This window comes from Rhynchophorus ferrugineus, unplaced genomic scaffold (assembly GCF_030347505.1).
Source record: "Rhynchophorus ferrugineus isolate W39M unplaced genomic scaffold, kcgeb_rfMv2 rfM1, whole genome shotgun sequence".
Lineage (NCBI taxonomy): Eukaryota > Metazoa > Arthropoda > Insecta > Coleoptera > Curculionidae > Rhynchophorus > Rhynchophorus ferrugineus.
This window is the reverse complement of record NW_027472580.1, coordinates 25,047,087-25,063,254: the sequence shown is the minus strand read 5'-3', so window position 1 is coordinate 25,063,254 and position 16,168 is coordinate 25,047,087. Positions and strand designations below refer to the sequence as shown.

General features: G+C 30.6%; 2 protein-coding genes across 3 annotated transcripts in view; one reads left to right on the top strand and one right to left on the bottom strand.

Annotated features, from left to right (window-relative positions):
• The window catches only part of Shaw (Shaker cognate w), a 455,944-nt gene extending 455,203 nt beyond the window's left edge, over nucleotides 1-741 (top strand). The window contains exon 10 of the mRNA XM_076403676.1: nucleotides 386-741. Within this exon, the coding sequence (XP_076259791.1) occupies nucleotides 386-564 (179 nt within the window). The 3' untranslated portion in view covers nucleotides 565-741. The remainder of the gene's footprint in view (nucleotides 1-385) is intronic.
• A 5,848-nt stretch (nucleotides 742-6,589) lies between these two features.
• Nucleotides 6,590-16,168, bottom strand: part of mwh (multiple wing hairs) — a 155,350-nt gene continuing 145,771 nt past the window's right edge. For both annotated transcript variants that reach the window (XM_076403649.1, XM_076403657.1), the window contains 5 exons: nucleotides 14,979-15,084; nucleotides 10,537-10,803; nucleotides 8,212-8,373; nucleotides 8,028-8,151; nucleotides 6,590-7,973 (listed from right to left, as the gene is read on the bottom strand). In XM_076403649.1, the coding sequence (XP_076259764.1) occupies nucleotides 6,835-7,973; nucleotides 8,028-8,151; nucleotides 8,212-8,373; nucleotides 10,537-10,803; nucleotides 14,979-15,084 (1,798 nt within the window). In that variant the 3' untranslated portion in view covers nucleotides 6,590-6,834. The remainder of the gene's footprint in view (nucleotides 7,974-8,027; nucleotides 8,152-8,211; nucleotides 8,374-10,536; nucleotides 10,804-14,978; nucleotides 15,085-16,168) is intronic.

Sequence of the window (16,168 nt, the reverse complement as noted above, 5' to 3'; positions counted from 1 at the left end):
TGTTTAAACTTTGAAAAATCTTCTTAAGAGTATATTAAGTAATTAAGCCGAAAATATGAAAAAAAATTCCTAGATTATCCCCTTAATATTTTCGAATGCCTGATAAATTGACCCAATCTAATTTAAAATAAGAAAAAAACCTTTGTGTTAATGTTTTGTAAATCTAGTTATATAACATAGAATCTATCTACCTTAGCTCGTTCTCAATAATCTGTGACCTCTTTTCCAGCATGTACTCTTCTTCTATCCTCTTTCTATCAGTCTAACGTGTCTGCATGAGCATCGACTATGTACGAATCATGGCATGCTATAATAACCTAATTCATTGCTCGAAGGACCAATCGACATTATATCGTAGATCTCTCTAATTTGTGTACTATTTTAGGTCTGCTGGGGGTAACGTCGTCCCTCAATCCAAACGGCGTTGGACTCGAATCAAATCCAGCATTTTTAATGGCGAGACCGCTGTGTGACCCGAAACTACCGACAGCAACCCCGCAGGACACAAAAGTGACCCTGTCGCAGGACTCCGGTGTGTGTCAGACCACGACAGTCAAGACCTAGCCTAGTTCTCCCATGGATGGAGCAGAACTGATTCGAGTGTTAAGTAACTTTCTTGTTATGGAAGTACTGATGTTATAAAACTATTGTGATATAACTTTGATGGATGTGGACCGTTGCATATAGAAAAAATATTGTGAAGAAGTGGAAACGAAGAAAAGCAAATATGAATAAACTTAAACAGGGTTATGACAAAAATGTTTACAAATCACTTAAATGATTATTTAAGTGTTTGTGAGTTTTATTCAAGTATATTGTAACATTTCTTCTAATAAGATGAACATTTTGGACATCACTCCTTGTATTTTCTTAAAACATCATTAAAAAACAACAAGAGGATATGATCAAAGTAATAAGTATCTAATAAGATAAATTATATAAGATAATTATTTAATTAAATATTAATTTTATGTAATTATATTACTTAAAGTTCTTTATCACCATCAATACATTATCCAAATATATCTGGATTGGGATTTATAAACTTGCACTATGAATAAACACGATTTTTCTTTCCCCGAAAGTTTTTACGTGATGAATTAATTTTTCTGATAAATATATTCCAAAGTTTACATATGCTAGTGTTTCAAGCAGTACACTGATTCAAGTTAAATAGCATTTTCTTTAAATTTTTATATTACTGCTATCTTATTTTTCAACTTTTCTGATACTTATCACTCCGATTACCGATTACATCTCTTAAACAGTTTTTTCATTATGAATTATTTTTCTTTTTGTATAATATATTTAGTAACCAGAAGAAGTTTTAAATAGATCAAATGTTTCGGATTAGGTCAGATGTATAACAAAATGTATGCAGTTTTTTGTCAACGATTGTTAACCAGTGTCTTTAGACACTATAATATTGTCCAATAATACTTGTTAACAACAATACTTGTTAACAATAATGCTTGTTAACAATAATACTTGTTACCAATAATACATGTTACCAATAATATGTTTGTTAACATGAGCGTGACATCCAGGCGCCAAAAAAAAATGTATTTAAGAGCTTCAAACTTGAAATTTGTATTTCCTTGCTATTATTATCCTTGTCTCCGTTAACAAAGTTATATTTCTTTGCTTGCATCCATTATCAATTTGTTATAGAAAATACAAATATCTTCTTGAATAAACCTATCATTTTGGTTTGGTGATTTGGAGTCTACAACATTTTTTTGAATCAAAACATATAGTTTATTACAATACTAATATTTTTCCAACTTCAGCGATACTAATTGTTGTAAAACTAGGAAACTAAAATTGTCGAAACGCAATATTAAATATAATATTATGTTTCTCATAGTAACATATAGTGGATGGCCTTTCTAACTCTCTTATAGAAGGGTACTTCTTGAACTACACTCGTATTGTTAAAATCTTAGAATTTGCAGTTTTATTAAAAAATCATCACTTAAACTAAGTGTTTAAGTTAGTAAATAAGTTAAAAGTTAAATTAAATAAGTTAAATAAGTTAGTAATGAGGCATTTGAATATTTTTTACATATATTAGAATACATTTTTTTAAATATTAATTTATCCTAAAAACAGCTAGTAATTTTATTTTATTTGAGATATCTTCTTGGTTTGCATTTTTGTGGTTTTTCATCATATGATCAAAAATAACCCTGTAACTTGGATTATTATATCGATTAATATTTCTGACACCATCACTAAGTATCTGGAACTATTCCTGTATTTTATTTATAACTAAAATTAAAGTATTGTATTTTGGTGGAGAGCAAATAGAAGATAATGTTACATTTACAACACTGAAGTCATTACATAACGATCTAATTGTATATTATTCATGTTAATAGCTATAGTCTTAATGGAAAAATACTACCACCTGTAGACTTATTTTAATAAATTTCAAGCACTTTATAAACATAAATATATAGAGTATACAACTAAAAATTTCGATAATGTATTTAATTATGTTAAGGCTTAATACGAACGTCTAGTTAATAATATTAGATTTAAGCATGACGCTTTTTCTCTCATAGAAGTATAAAACCATTTTTATCATGTAAGAGAGATTCTGAATAGAGACGACAAGAAACGTTACATAGTTTGTAGATAGGCTTGGTAATTTTTTGTAAAGTTATATAACTTTTGTAATATATTTGAGAGGTTGTAGTTTTTAATACGAATTAATAATGATGTATACTGAACCTTTAAGAAATCTCTTCACATTTTAGTCTTAGATAGAACCATGTAAATACTTAATTAATTATTTAATTCTTTTTATGTCTTACTAAAAATTGATACTAAAGATAAAAATCTATATATCGAAAAATGATTTATCTAAAAACAAATATTATTTTTGTAAAGTTGAAACAAGAAGGGGTAATCTTCGATACATTATACTTGATTAAAAATTTACTTTACACAAATAAGAAAAATATGTTATTAATGGTGTTAATTAAATTATAACTTCGAAGTACCAAAATAACTAATGTTTCTAATCATATGTTGTTACTAAGCCTATAATTTGTACACTAAATTACTGTCTATGAATTCTCTATAATATGTTGTTGACAATATAAAAGAATCAAATTGTTGAGACATGAAAAATTTTATATGTTAATGTAGAAATTAATTAAATTAATTACCGAATATTCTCTGTAGTGTTCATAACTGTTTTAATTAATCCGGGTGATAGCATTTCATTAATTATATTTACCCAATTTATTGTGAAATTATGCTAATTTATACAATATAAAACATATCTAAAATATCTAATATTTTATGTATTTTACTTAAGAAATTAAATTTTTTAGAATTATAGATATTAATTGTCATAACATAAGGAAATCATATATTTATTTTAGTTATATTTATAAACTTCAGAGATATAACAACAAATCTTAAAGATATAACAATATTCCTGATACTAATTTGTTATTTTTGTGTAGAATTATAAAATTGTCTCATAATCATCCTTAAAGTACTTAGGGGGTATTATAGCCGAATAAAGAGTAAAATCGGTTTTTATTTTGTAATCTCAAAGGCTAAGCCTTTAGGAATATGCACTTTGGAGAATTTTTAAAAATTACAATCATTTTTGGAGATATAGCGGTTTTAGTTACGCGACATCCAGTAGAGAAACTTTCCTGAAACTACTGTTATCATTTCTTACTTTTTGAAAAATCCTTTATAGTCCATATTCTCAAAGGGTCAAGCTTTTTAAATTGTAAAAAATGATTTCAACTTTCTAGACTGTAATATTAAAAATATCCATATTTAATTCAAAGGCTTTATATAGCAGGACACTGTTGAGTGTTAACTATAATGTATCTTGTATCGAAGATTTCATCTTTTTTTGCATTTATTATGCTACATTAAAACTATATATTTCGATTTTTACCTTTGATATCAAAAGGATACGGATATAACAAACACAGACGAGGACGGATTCTAAAAAGAAACTTGGTCTAAAGCCTGCAGGGACCAAACAACCAGCAATATATCTTCTATAACTTATCAGTCAAAGAACCCGACACACAGCCACGCACACACACACACAAAAACTCAAATACTACGGAAATATTTCAAAAATATATTCTAACCCGATGGAAATTCTGACATATCTGTTTTGGCAATGGGAGGATAATTCAACCATATTCTAATTGTATTTCTACAACTATTTAGTCACTATTAAAGTTGGCGCCTTTATATTTACAACAGTTCGGACCAATACGGGATATATTTACACAAAATGTATGTGATATTCTTTAAGGTTATGTAAAAAAAGCCGATACAGGACGTATCGAAAACATCGATTCTGTCACGCGAAGGTCACATGGTCGGGGAAATAAGTTTCGACTGTTTTTCAGACCGTCCTGTATATATGTACTTTAAGCTTTAAAATTGTAATAGGCTACAGATTCGTTGATGTTGAAAGTTTTTGAATTTTTCAAATTTTAATAATCGCTTAGTTAATATACCTATATATAGAAATATATATGGAATAATGTTGCTTATATTTAGTTAAAAATATACGGGGTGTTTTAACGGAACGTTACATTTTCAATAGTTTTACTGAATAAAAATCCAAATTAGCAACAATCGCATAACTAAACGTTTCACAAAACCCTCGTATATTAAGAATCTACTGAAATCTCCAAAGAAAATGTATTATACTCCAGAGGACGATTCAAATAGAATATATAACAGGATATTATTTTACGGATTACGTAGAGTTAACATATAATAGGCAAGTGTATTTTATATTCTCAGTTTTTTTATGTGAAAGCTCTCTTTTCATCTAGTTGCTAAATATATCAATAAAATTACATAAACCATAGGCTGTATATACTATAAAGTTCTGTATATTAAACATATCTTTATTATATATCAATTAAAAACCAGTTACACCAACACTATATTTTAAATATTTAGCTAGAAGTTAGTAGGTAAAAGTCCACGATTATTTATCAGAATCAATAAGGTATGTTTTCGTTTAATTTATAGTACACCGATCGATCTGTTGTATTGTAATTTCAAAATTGTATTTTCTAAGAGAAATAACTTGTTGGGAATATTCTTTTAACTTTATTCGAAAGATTCGATATTGTAGCTATGTTGAATAAATTGGTTTTCAATATTATATGTTGTTTTATTGTTATATATTATATAATGTTTTATTGTTATATATTATATAATGTTTTATTGTTATATATAATATGTTGCAGGATTATTACAGGTTAAAACTGTTGTAGTATAGTCGACATACAAGTTTTTGGTGATTTTGGGAAGCATTGATCTGAGTATTTGGCAGCCAATTCATGCGAATTCTATTAGATACTTGCTTGTATTGTCAGTGAAATATTGTACTTATTTCTTAATTCAAAAACTATTTTGCCAAAATAATTATATGAAAGTAATTATTTTACAAAAAATTATAATATCGATACTTGTGATACTCTTAAAATATTCCTCGTAATATTTGCTTATTTTTGCTCGTTACATTCAAAACCATTTCATCGGACAAAGCAATTTTTGTCAAACTTTGTTGATATTAAAATATTACCCTCTTGACTATAGTGCATACATAATTAATTTACTTTAGAATTACGAGATATCCGAGATACGGTTGACCGTCTGGAAAAAAGTAGTTTCCAGAAAAACGCGATTATACTAAAACGAAGTCTACATTACTCCACTAAGTCATCTACATCTCTGAAAATAATTAAAATTTTGAGAAATCCTCTTAAGGCCATATTCTCAAATTGTCAGGCTTTTTTAAACTTTTAAGTCAAGCTTTTTAAGTGTCGAGCTTTTTAAAGCTTTTAACTTTATTTTCCAAATTTCTATATTATAATATTAAAAATTTTCATACTTAATTAAAGTTCAATTTCATACTTCATTCATTTATTTACTTTAGAAACATCAACATCTATTTTGAGTGATCTTAACCCAACTCTAAAATGTCTTAAGGAAACTCCACTATAACTCATAAATAACAATTTTTAATGGCACTTCATCATCATCACTGAGTTATAAATAATCGCCCAAAAATATCTATATTTTTATAGAGAGCTAGTTTTTAGAACAATATTAGTTTAAAATAAGTATTAAATATGAAAACTTAAGGAAAGGATTTAGGTTTAAATTGAATCAATCATTACATTTTCTTTAAATAAAACAGTTAAAACTTACAGATACAAAGATATACAAATATATTTTTTTCAGACTGAAGAAAATAATAGTTCTAAAATTTCTACAATTTCTAGTTTCCAGAAGAGTATTTTACAGTGGCTCAACTGTCGAAAGTTTTAAGATTCATTTTCGAAAATATTTACACATGTTTAGGATATCTTCTAGAGAGCAGCGATAGAAATATACGTATATAATTTGACATTCTGTGTTTAATGTGTTTTATAGTAAAAGCAATGAAGATTAAAAATATCATTCCATGTATATAAATAATAAATATGATACTAATTTAAGTAGTAGAATTTAAGAGTGTAGCTCATAGTTGAGACTCGCAATACCAATGAATAAATTAACCAAACTTCAAAGATTAGATTTATTTATAATTTTATTACCAATCAAATAACTATATACAGAGATCACTTAAATAATATGCCTACATTCGCAAAGAAAAATCAGAAATGTTTCTATTATTATAAATATATATTGCACATCAGAGTTTAAAATGAGATAATCCTAGTCGGTCTTTGATAAGACTCAACTAAATTTGGTAAATATCTAGATGATTTACCTCAAATAACAAGTAAAATTCCAAATAAATTTACTCATTTGTACTTAATATAAACCAGATGGCAAGTCAGTAACTTTTTCGCCTGTTTTCCCACTACTGATAGACAAGAACTCCTTGGATCTTACTACTTTGCATCCATTATTTTGTACTTGTCCAGAATACATTCCAGCATTGCCATGACCTCTCTTAACTAAGAAGCTGCCGTTGGAACTTGTTTTTTCTGGTGTTCTCGGAAAATAGTATGAAACATCAGCTGCCAAAGGTAAAAACATCTTTTGTTTATCATCTGAGTAAGATCGTAACCTTTGCCTTACGCTACTTTTAATGTATACGTTGGACACACTTTTCGTTAAGGAAGGTGGCTTGGAACAATCACTCCTGGAGCTCATCTGAATTTTCTGGTCAAAGGTATTGTTAGTTAATACTATATCGACTATAGAATCTAACCCTTTATCAATTCTGTCCAAACTTTTTGCTTTTACTTTATGACTAATATTGTTCTCATTATTTTGAGTTTGACATACATTTACTGTTGTGCTGTAGTAAAAAGCATCTCCGTATTTGAAGGAGTTAGGCTGCTTAGTGTCAGTCTTTACTTCAACAGTTTTCTTACATTTCACTGAACCAACAGGCAGTGTATCGGGTGTTTTTACTCTAGCAACAGCGCCTTTCGCTGAACTAAGCAATGAATCTGATCCCTCTGTGCTAGTATAAGGTGTTTCGTTTTCAAAAAACAACTCCTTGGGACAGTAGTAGTAGTCTTCTGATGGAACGAAAAGATGTACAAGACTCTTGGCTCTTCTCGGTGGTTGTGGATGAAGATCCGTCGGAATAATCTCACTTTCACTAGCCACAGCATAATCGTCAGCATCAATGTGAATTTGAAGTTTACTAGCCACCTGAGCTTCCTCTATCCTTTGTTGTTCTTTCTCCAGTTTGTGTTGTTCGATCTTAGCAATATCCTGGGACTGTGCGTCGTTTATAATATTCTTTAGTTCTTCAATCACCTCATCGATGGTGGTTTCCTCATCATCATCCTGTCCTGTAAACGGAGGTCCTTTTTGATCTGTCGAGTTATGAATGCTGTAGTTGTCGAACATTAATTCCCTGTGAACTTCATCTTCAGGCGTGAGGCTTCGCTCTGATGAAGAAATGCCTTCATCGTCATTAGGAGCCGCGTCCTCTGTAACATTAGTGTATTTAGTGATTGCAAACGAGAATAGCAGTTGTAACTTACGTATTTTTTTCGTGTATGACCCTTGAGATGATCGGAGTGATCTTATTTCCGATTGTAGCTCGTGACAACGATCCTTCAGGTTCTTTTCGACGCATGTCAGTAAGCCTTTCTCGTCTTGTAATATCTGTGAATATAAATAACATTAATGGGATATCGAGGAGTGATATTTAGTTTATTGTATTACTTTTATTTTGCGTTCGAGTTTATCTATGCGCTCCTTCAGGTGGGTGTTTTCTTTTTTACAACATTCCAGTCGCAGGTTCAGGTTTTCAATGTTAATGGTTCGTTTTTCCCAGTAACGAATTTCTTCGAGAATGACTTCCGTTCCGTGATAACTGCTAATATTCTGAAAATTAATTTAGATCTGATAATTAGATATATTATATTCATATTGAATTAAACATATTCTTTTTTTAAATAATGTGATAATAGTATAATTCGCAGTGATGTATACTCTAATTTGACAATTATTTAATGCTACAGATTACAGATAATGAAACCTTAATATTATCAATTATCTATATTTTTCAGGGATTCTTTCAAGGCCACTGATAGAGAAGGCTTGGTTAACTGAATACTTTATACATTTTTGCTTTTTCCCCAAATTATTGTTTTTATATGGCTGTTAATTCCTTAAAAAATTATATTTCATTACCAAAGGATTCGATGAATAACTATAATACTTGTATCGCCCGTATATTTGTTTTATTTTGATTCGCTCAAATTTCTTAAAATATATATTAAACTGTTTCTTGTATTCTCAAAAAGATTAATTATTTTTTATACTTTTCGAATGTTTTGTAATATTATATTTGAGAATACAGTAAAGTTTATACGAATATGTATTTTAAAACGCGAATAAAGTTGAAACCAATATACGAATATTGCTTGTATGCAAAAACTGGTGTCAAGAAAATCTCAGTCCATTGAAATTGATGGGAATATAAGAAGTTAAGATATAATTTGATACATATGTCATTTTATTCTAGTGACGCCAAGCTTCAAACTTGTACATGTTATATAATGCAAAAGAAACACCGTCATGGATTTACACCCTATTGAAAATGTTTCGTGTCTAAAAACGTGTATTTGCGATACTCATTACTTTTCTTATATAATCAAAAGAAATAAGCCATTAAAAGTTATCGTTTGCTGGTAGAATCTTACGGTGAGTATGCTCTTACCTAAATACATGAGAGGAGTGGTTTCGAAAATTCAAAAGTGGTGATTTCGATATTTAAGACAAAAAACGTTCTGGTAGACCAAGAAAGTTTGAAGATGCAAAACTGCAAGACTTATAGGATGAATACCAAATCCGAACTCGAAAACATTAGCGTTAAAAGTGGGGGAAAATCCAAATGATGGGAAGATAAGTGCAACATGAATTGAGTGACAGGTAAATGGAAAATCGAAAAATCGTTTGTGAAATTCTGTTTCAAAGATATGATCGGAAGTAATTTCCGGATCTAATAGCATGAAGATGCAAAAAATCATGCTTATCATCTGGAAAAGCTCCAAAGCCAAATGGTTTTGGTCGCAACATAATGCTCTGTATTTAGTGGGACCAGAGTGGTGTGGAGTATTGCGAACTAGTTGATCCTGGCGAAACAGGTAATAGTGGTCTCTACCGACAACAAATGATCAATTTGAATCAAGCATTGATCGAAAACGTCTAGATACAAAATATTTTAAACAAAATACGTCCCATCATTTTCACAATATTTTCCTTCTTTCTGGCAATATGGCGATACCGTGTCGAAAGAGCAAACTTGGTTTGGCAACAATTCATTTTCATTCGCTTCGCATTTCATCATAATTTTGTTACATAGACCAAATCATCTCACATTAATCTGAAGTTAGTAATCAGAAGACGTTATATCTGATAAGTGGGCTGAGTGATGCAGAACTTTCCACGGGAGATAGATTGGAGTATCTTTCATAATTATTGCAAAGTATCACCGAACATTGTCAGATAAAAGTATAATCTACCGTCTGTTACTCACTTCTCGGTGGTCTGTTATTGCTGTTTTTTTTTGCAGCAATTATCGTTCATTTTGTTCAATTGACATCGGCATACATCTTCAGTAAGAGTTTCGCTTCGTCTTTAGCTTTAACTTTAGCACAGCAAGACTTAATGGCCATCCGCCTTCACAGCCAGTCATGCCATAGAAAACTCTTCATGTTTCCTTTGACACAGAATAAAACCGCTTTGTTAAAACAATTTCAATTGTCATTATTTCCTTTAGATCGTTGTTTGTCATTGACGTTAAAATCATCTTGGGTTTCTAAATTTTTTTGATGGTCTTCGGCAGCAGATTGCTTTAAATCAAACAGAAAAGGTAATGAATGCCGTAATTGCTTGGGTGTTGCTCACTCACTTTTATTTTATTAATTTCTTAAAATTCTAACAAAATTCTTAAATTACACAATAACAATTATACCAATATTAAAACTAACACTTACTAATCAATGCACATATTCTCTCATAATTTTTAATAATTCTACTTACGTTTTTAATAACATCTATATCAAATCCAGCTTGATCCAGTTCTGCCTGTATATATAGCCTTTTTTGTGGAGATGCCGCCGTGTCCAGGAATTTGTTGAGAAAGTTTAAGCCCGAAGCAATAAGCTCCTTTTGTCCACCGGTGGACGTCAGCATGCCGACAAGGAATCTGAACCTTACAGGTTCACCAAATCGAAGTCTTAATGTAGACATGGCTTCTGATACAGCCGAATGTCCTCCTATGCCAGGATCACAAGCTTTGGTTAATAACTGAAAAGAAACAATTTTCAAGTGAAAAATTGTCTGCGTTTGAACTTAACTAGAAGATTTGTCTTTATAATAAGATACATGATAAAGAATAACTTACATTATTTTTCATTAAAAAAAGCGTTATTATATTTTTTAAAGTGTTTTCTCCCATTTTTTAGATAATATTTGTTAAATATAAATTTTTATTCATTCTAAATAGGTATCTAAAGACAATACAAGTAAAAATGATAAGTTGTAAGTATGGTAAGTGCTAAAACGAAACGACGATATTCAGTCCTACGATATAAAGGTTCTCATGGAATGCAGCAAATCTTCTGCAAGGTCTCATGTGAGCAGAGAAAGTTTCGACCTTTAGATTTTAGGCTGGGGACTCCAGACCAAGATGTGGAAGAGCTTTGCTTAATAAAGCGCACTACCTAACTGCAATTTAAATAGTAAGTCTTGCATTGTCGCCCATATAACAAGTCAATCGAAAACTCCCCGGCCTACCATAGTAAAACACATTTTTTTGCAAAATTAGTTATTTTTATTCAACATAATTCACTTTAAGGGTAATATACTGACCATAACGACCTGGAAGGACTTTTGGATAACACTTTTGTAGTACGATTTAACCTTTGTTTCAAAATAGGCCTCAGTTTCGGCGATCACCTCTTCATTCGACGAAATTTTCTTCCCAGCGAGCATTCTTTTGAAATCTGAGAACAGAAGATAGTTGCTGGAGGCCAGATCTAAAGATAACGGTGGACGAAGAAGCAATTCGAAGCCCATTTCATGGATTTTTGTCATCGTTTTCACTGATTTGAGCACCTTCTTTTTCTTCAAATGCGACCGTTTTTCGGCGATTTCGTCCTTAAAATGGGCCAATAACGCTATGTAATAGTCGCCGTTGATGATCCTTCCTTTTTCAAGGTGGTCAATGAAAATGATTACATGCCCATCCCAAAATACAGACGCCATAACTTTGCCAGCCGACTGTTACGTTTACCCACGCTTTGGGGCGGGTTCATCATGTGCAATCCACTCGGACGACTGTCGATTGGACTTCGGAATAAAATGATGGAGCCATGTTGCATCCATTGTCACAAATCGACGAAAAACTCGGGTTTATTACGCTTGATCATCTTCAGACACTGCCCCGAATCATTAACTCGTCATTGTTTTTGGTTAAAAGTAAGCTCGCGCGGCACCCACTTTGCAAAGAGCTTTCTCATGCCAAAATATTCGTTAATGATTAGATGTAGACGTTCAGTTGATATCTTTAGAGTGTCTGTTATTTCATTCGATTTACGGTCATTATTAATCAATAACAAACTCTTTTTTTCGTCCACTGCGTTCACCGTCTTCGGTGCTCATTTCGCTCATCAAGCCAAGTTCTGGCTTCAACTGTATTTTCCCCCTCAAAAATCAATATTTTATCAAAACGCGATATTCCTTTTATCCATTTTTTTCATAATAACAAAAGTTGCTTCACTAAAAATGCTATAATTCACAAACTAGTACACGAATCTTTTGAGGCTTAGGGCTGACTAAAAGACATATGGATTTAGTTTTAGCGTACTCGCAGATCTTTTGCCAATTGGAAAGGAAAACATTGCGCCAAGCCTCATATCAAAAACAGCAGAAGTTATTTCCACATCATGACCTTCATGAAAGATGAATCTGTTAATTCAAATTTGGACGGACAAGGAGTACCCACACCAAAGAGATCAAGAAGTTACTTAAATTGTTAAGGCTGTAAATTGTGAGATTTTAATTGATATGATTTATTAAATTTGTTTTCAGCAAATGCTGACATTTTTAATACAATGTAGTATGTAGACCATGGTGGTTTTTTAGATTTTTTCCTATTTGTTAAGTATGGAAATCATAGTATAAAAATAAATAATGTTTCGAGCTTGTTTTTCTCAATATATTTGGTAAATATTACATTGAGTTATCAATACTTTAAGAAACCAAAGTAATTGTAGTACATTTAAGTTAATAACATTATACAATAGGAAATAGGTTTTCACAAAACAAATTGCATGTATACTGCGAGAATGTAATTTTTTTGATAATGCTGACTGTAGGGGACATGATCTAGATACGCAATATTTAATATCTTCAATTATTCCACAAAAACACAATATTTTGAGTATATTTCCATTTAAATTTAAGTCATAGAGTATTCTTTTAGAAGGTTAACCTAAATAGGCGAAACCGAGGAAACGTTTTGCGTGGTCCCACCAATGCATGCACTGAGACTACAATTTTCATTGGTTCATTTTGATGTTTGTTGTTATTTACAGATTGGGCGATGACAAAGTCACATTGAAGTAAATGTGATTGGTTTAAATGAAGTATTAGTGCAAACCCATTTATTATATATAGGGCCAAATTGTGTTTCTCTTTTAAAAGTTAAGTTAAAGACTTGATTATTTTGAAAGGGTTAAAATAGATATATATCGCTAAGAGACTTATAATAAATATTTTGGCTTAAGAAGGCTACTTAACTGAGAACAAAGCATTTACTTTATTAAAAAGATCTAGTAGTTATTGCGCGATCATTCTTAATTATGTCATGGATTAGTTTTGTTCTATGATTATTTATATATTTAATTTTTATTTAGTATTTATGGTTAATGTATATCTTTAGATTTTAGGTTTTATTTAAGTTCTATTGTATTGTCTATATCTATTAAAGTATATTATTTAAAAATATTAATAAATATATTGGAATACGATAAAACACTTGTGGGGTATTATTGCATTCCATAGAGAAATTCCATTCCTTTTTACAGATCCACAGAACATTCAGATATAAAAGTAATTCTTCTTCGTTTAAAATGAAGTTATTAATTGCATACTAATAGTATTAATAATTATTATTTTCCTTTTCTTTTTTAAACTTAGTACGTGGGGGAATATGTACATCTCTAAAATTAACTGATCCAAGCAATTATTTTCCTCCTTTTCTCTCTCACAATGTATACAGGAAAGGATTCGTACATCTTCGTCTGACATCTCGAACTGAAAAAAAACAGTGTAACTGCATTCGAAATGCACTGAAAATAGTAATTACTATTTTCGGTCGCTAGTTTTTTGACTATCGATTGTTTTGCGACTATCGACCGCTTCGACTGTTTTCAGTCGATAGTTTCCAACGCTAGTTTCTGGTATGTTTTCTTTATTCTGACGTATATCACGCAACTTAACCGTTTTAATTATCCACTCTATCATATTCACAATAACATTTTAAAAACTTGCCTCATTTTTGTGTTCAATAAGTAAATAAAATATTAAAGACAAAGAAATGTTAAAAATGAAGAAATATGGAAAATAACCCTTTAAATTTAATTGGTCAGTAGAATGTGACCTCAGGGGTTGATGCGTATGACAGGTGTTCCTAAGCAATGTTTTTAAATGCCTCCGTAACCTGTAAAAAATGTTTTTTACAGGTGTCTGTAATGGTAATTTAAGCTAACCAATCAAATGTAGAGATTTGGCGCGCCTTCCTGCTAACACCACGCAAATCATTTCTGAAATCATATATATTAAGTTAACACTCTCAATGAATAATGTAATTGACTTAGTAAAATATGTTCCATATTTGTTTTCATAATTGTCGGTTTTTAAATTTTATTTAGTATTGAAATTTATTTTTAGTATTCAAATAAAACTTACATACAAATATATATATATACATATATATATATATATATATATATATATATATATATATGTATATATATATATATATATATATATATATATATTTAATCTAATGTATTAGTATTATCTTCTATTTAATATTGACACGTAAATATAAAGGTTATGAACAATTGTAATTTATGTTCTAAATACCTACTAAGATAGTGCTTTGTTTTGTGAATATAAGGAATTCTTTTTTCATTAGGTCAATAGTAGTTAGATTGAAATATTTCATCGTCTTTCATCTACCGTTGCCAGGAGCTCGGCAAGACGGTCTGAATCAAACACAATTTTCTTCTTTGAAGACGCACTTGAACCGGACCCGTTGTTTTCCGTACTTTTAAAAAAGTTAGATTGGTTCACGTACGACGATAATTTCAGGTTTTAATTGGTAGAAAAACGTCGAACGTACCCGTAGCGTACGGCTACCGAACGCAATAAAAATGTTGATATCGAGCGACAACATCGTTAAAGCCACTCACCTGCAAAGCTATTATCCTCGATTTATTTACATTACTCATTATACAAACGGCAACGGTAAACAAACCAGCTGATGATGCGATCAACTTCCTCAAAGATTCTGTGTATCTGTAAAGAAATCAACATTACTATATTTATTAAAAACTAATAAAACCTGTTTATACATTTATTGTCAATAGATGTCTGTAATAAAGTCACAAATATTGATTTATAATAATAATATACTACACAGCGATTACTAAAAAAAAACATTTTTTTCATACATCGGTCGAAAGTACGTACTTTCGTCCCTAATAACAGGGAAGAGAGAAGTTAAACATTTACTCCCTGTGAGAAGTACACCCGCGCCCTCTATAGCGGCGGGAGTAAAGATTTTTTTATGTGTATTTATACTCGTAACTAGGGACTATTTATTCGGTCGCAACAACAAATTGTTTATCGCTGTCATTAACCTTGCTACCTCTATTAAATAATCACTCGATTCAATAATCCATAAAAAATGCATAAGTACGTTATCATCTAATAAATCCACGGATGAGGAAGATGCTATACGAAATTTTGATGTAGAAGCGCGATTGATAATAAATACAGATACGTTGCCGAAGAAAACTATTGATGTGGGGCAGCGCATCCAAAACAAGCTCCTCAATATTTTAAGTTAAATTAGTAACGTACTTTCGATCGGCTATGAACCGGGCATGATCATGACGAGCAGGGCCGAAAATTCAACGACCTTGTGGTGTAATATACTATTATTATAAAATTAGAGCTAGGATTACAAAGACTTTACTAGAAGCGCTACGAAACATTGACGTCACTTAGCGTTTCCTAACCACCATTTCCGTATTCTAATATTTGAACAATTTAACGTGCTTCAATTTTATTTCGATTATTTACCTTATATTTCACATTTAAAAGGTTTTGTGCAAACAATGGAAAGAACAATAAATGAAAAATTGAACTGCGATTGATCAAAGCATATAACCTAAATTTGTTCACAATCGATTCGTCGTAATGAGTGTATTTTGTGACTGTATGTTAACTGAAATAATAATTTGAAATAGAATATTAGAATTTTTATAGAATTGAAGTAAGTGAGTATTCCAGCCAGACCGACTATGAAATGTGGTAGAATATTGTAAAACATTAAGCCATGACCCATTATAATCAGTTTAACACTTGACAAGAAAAT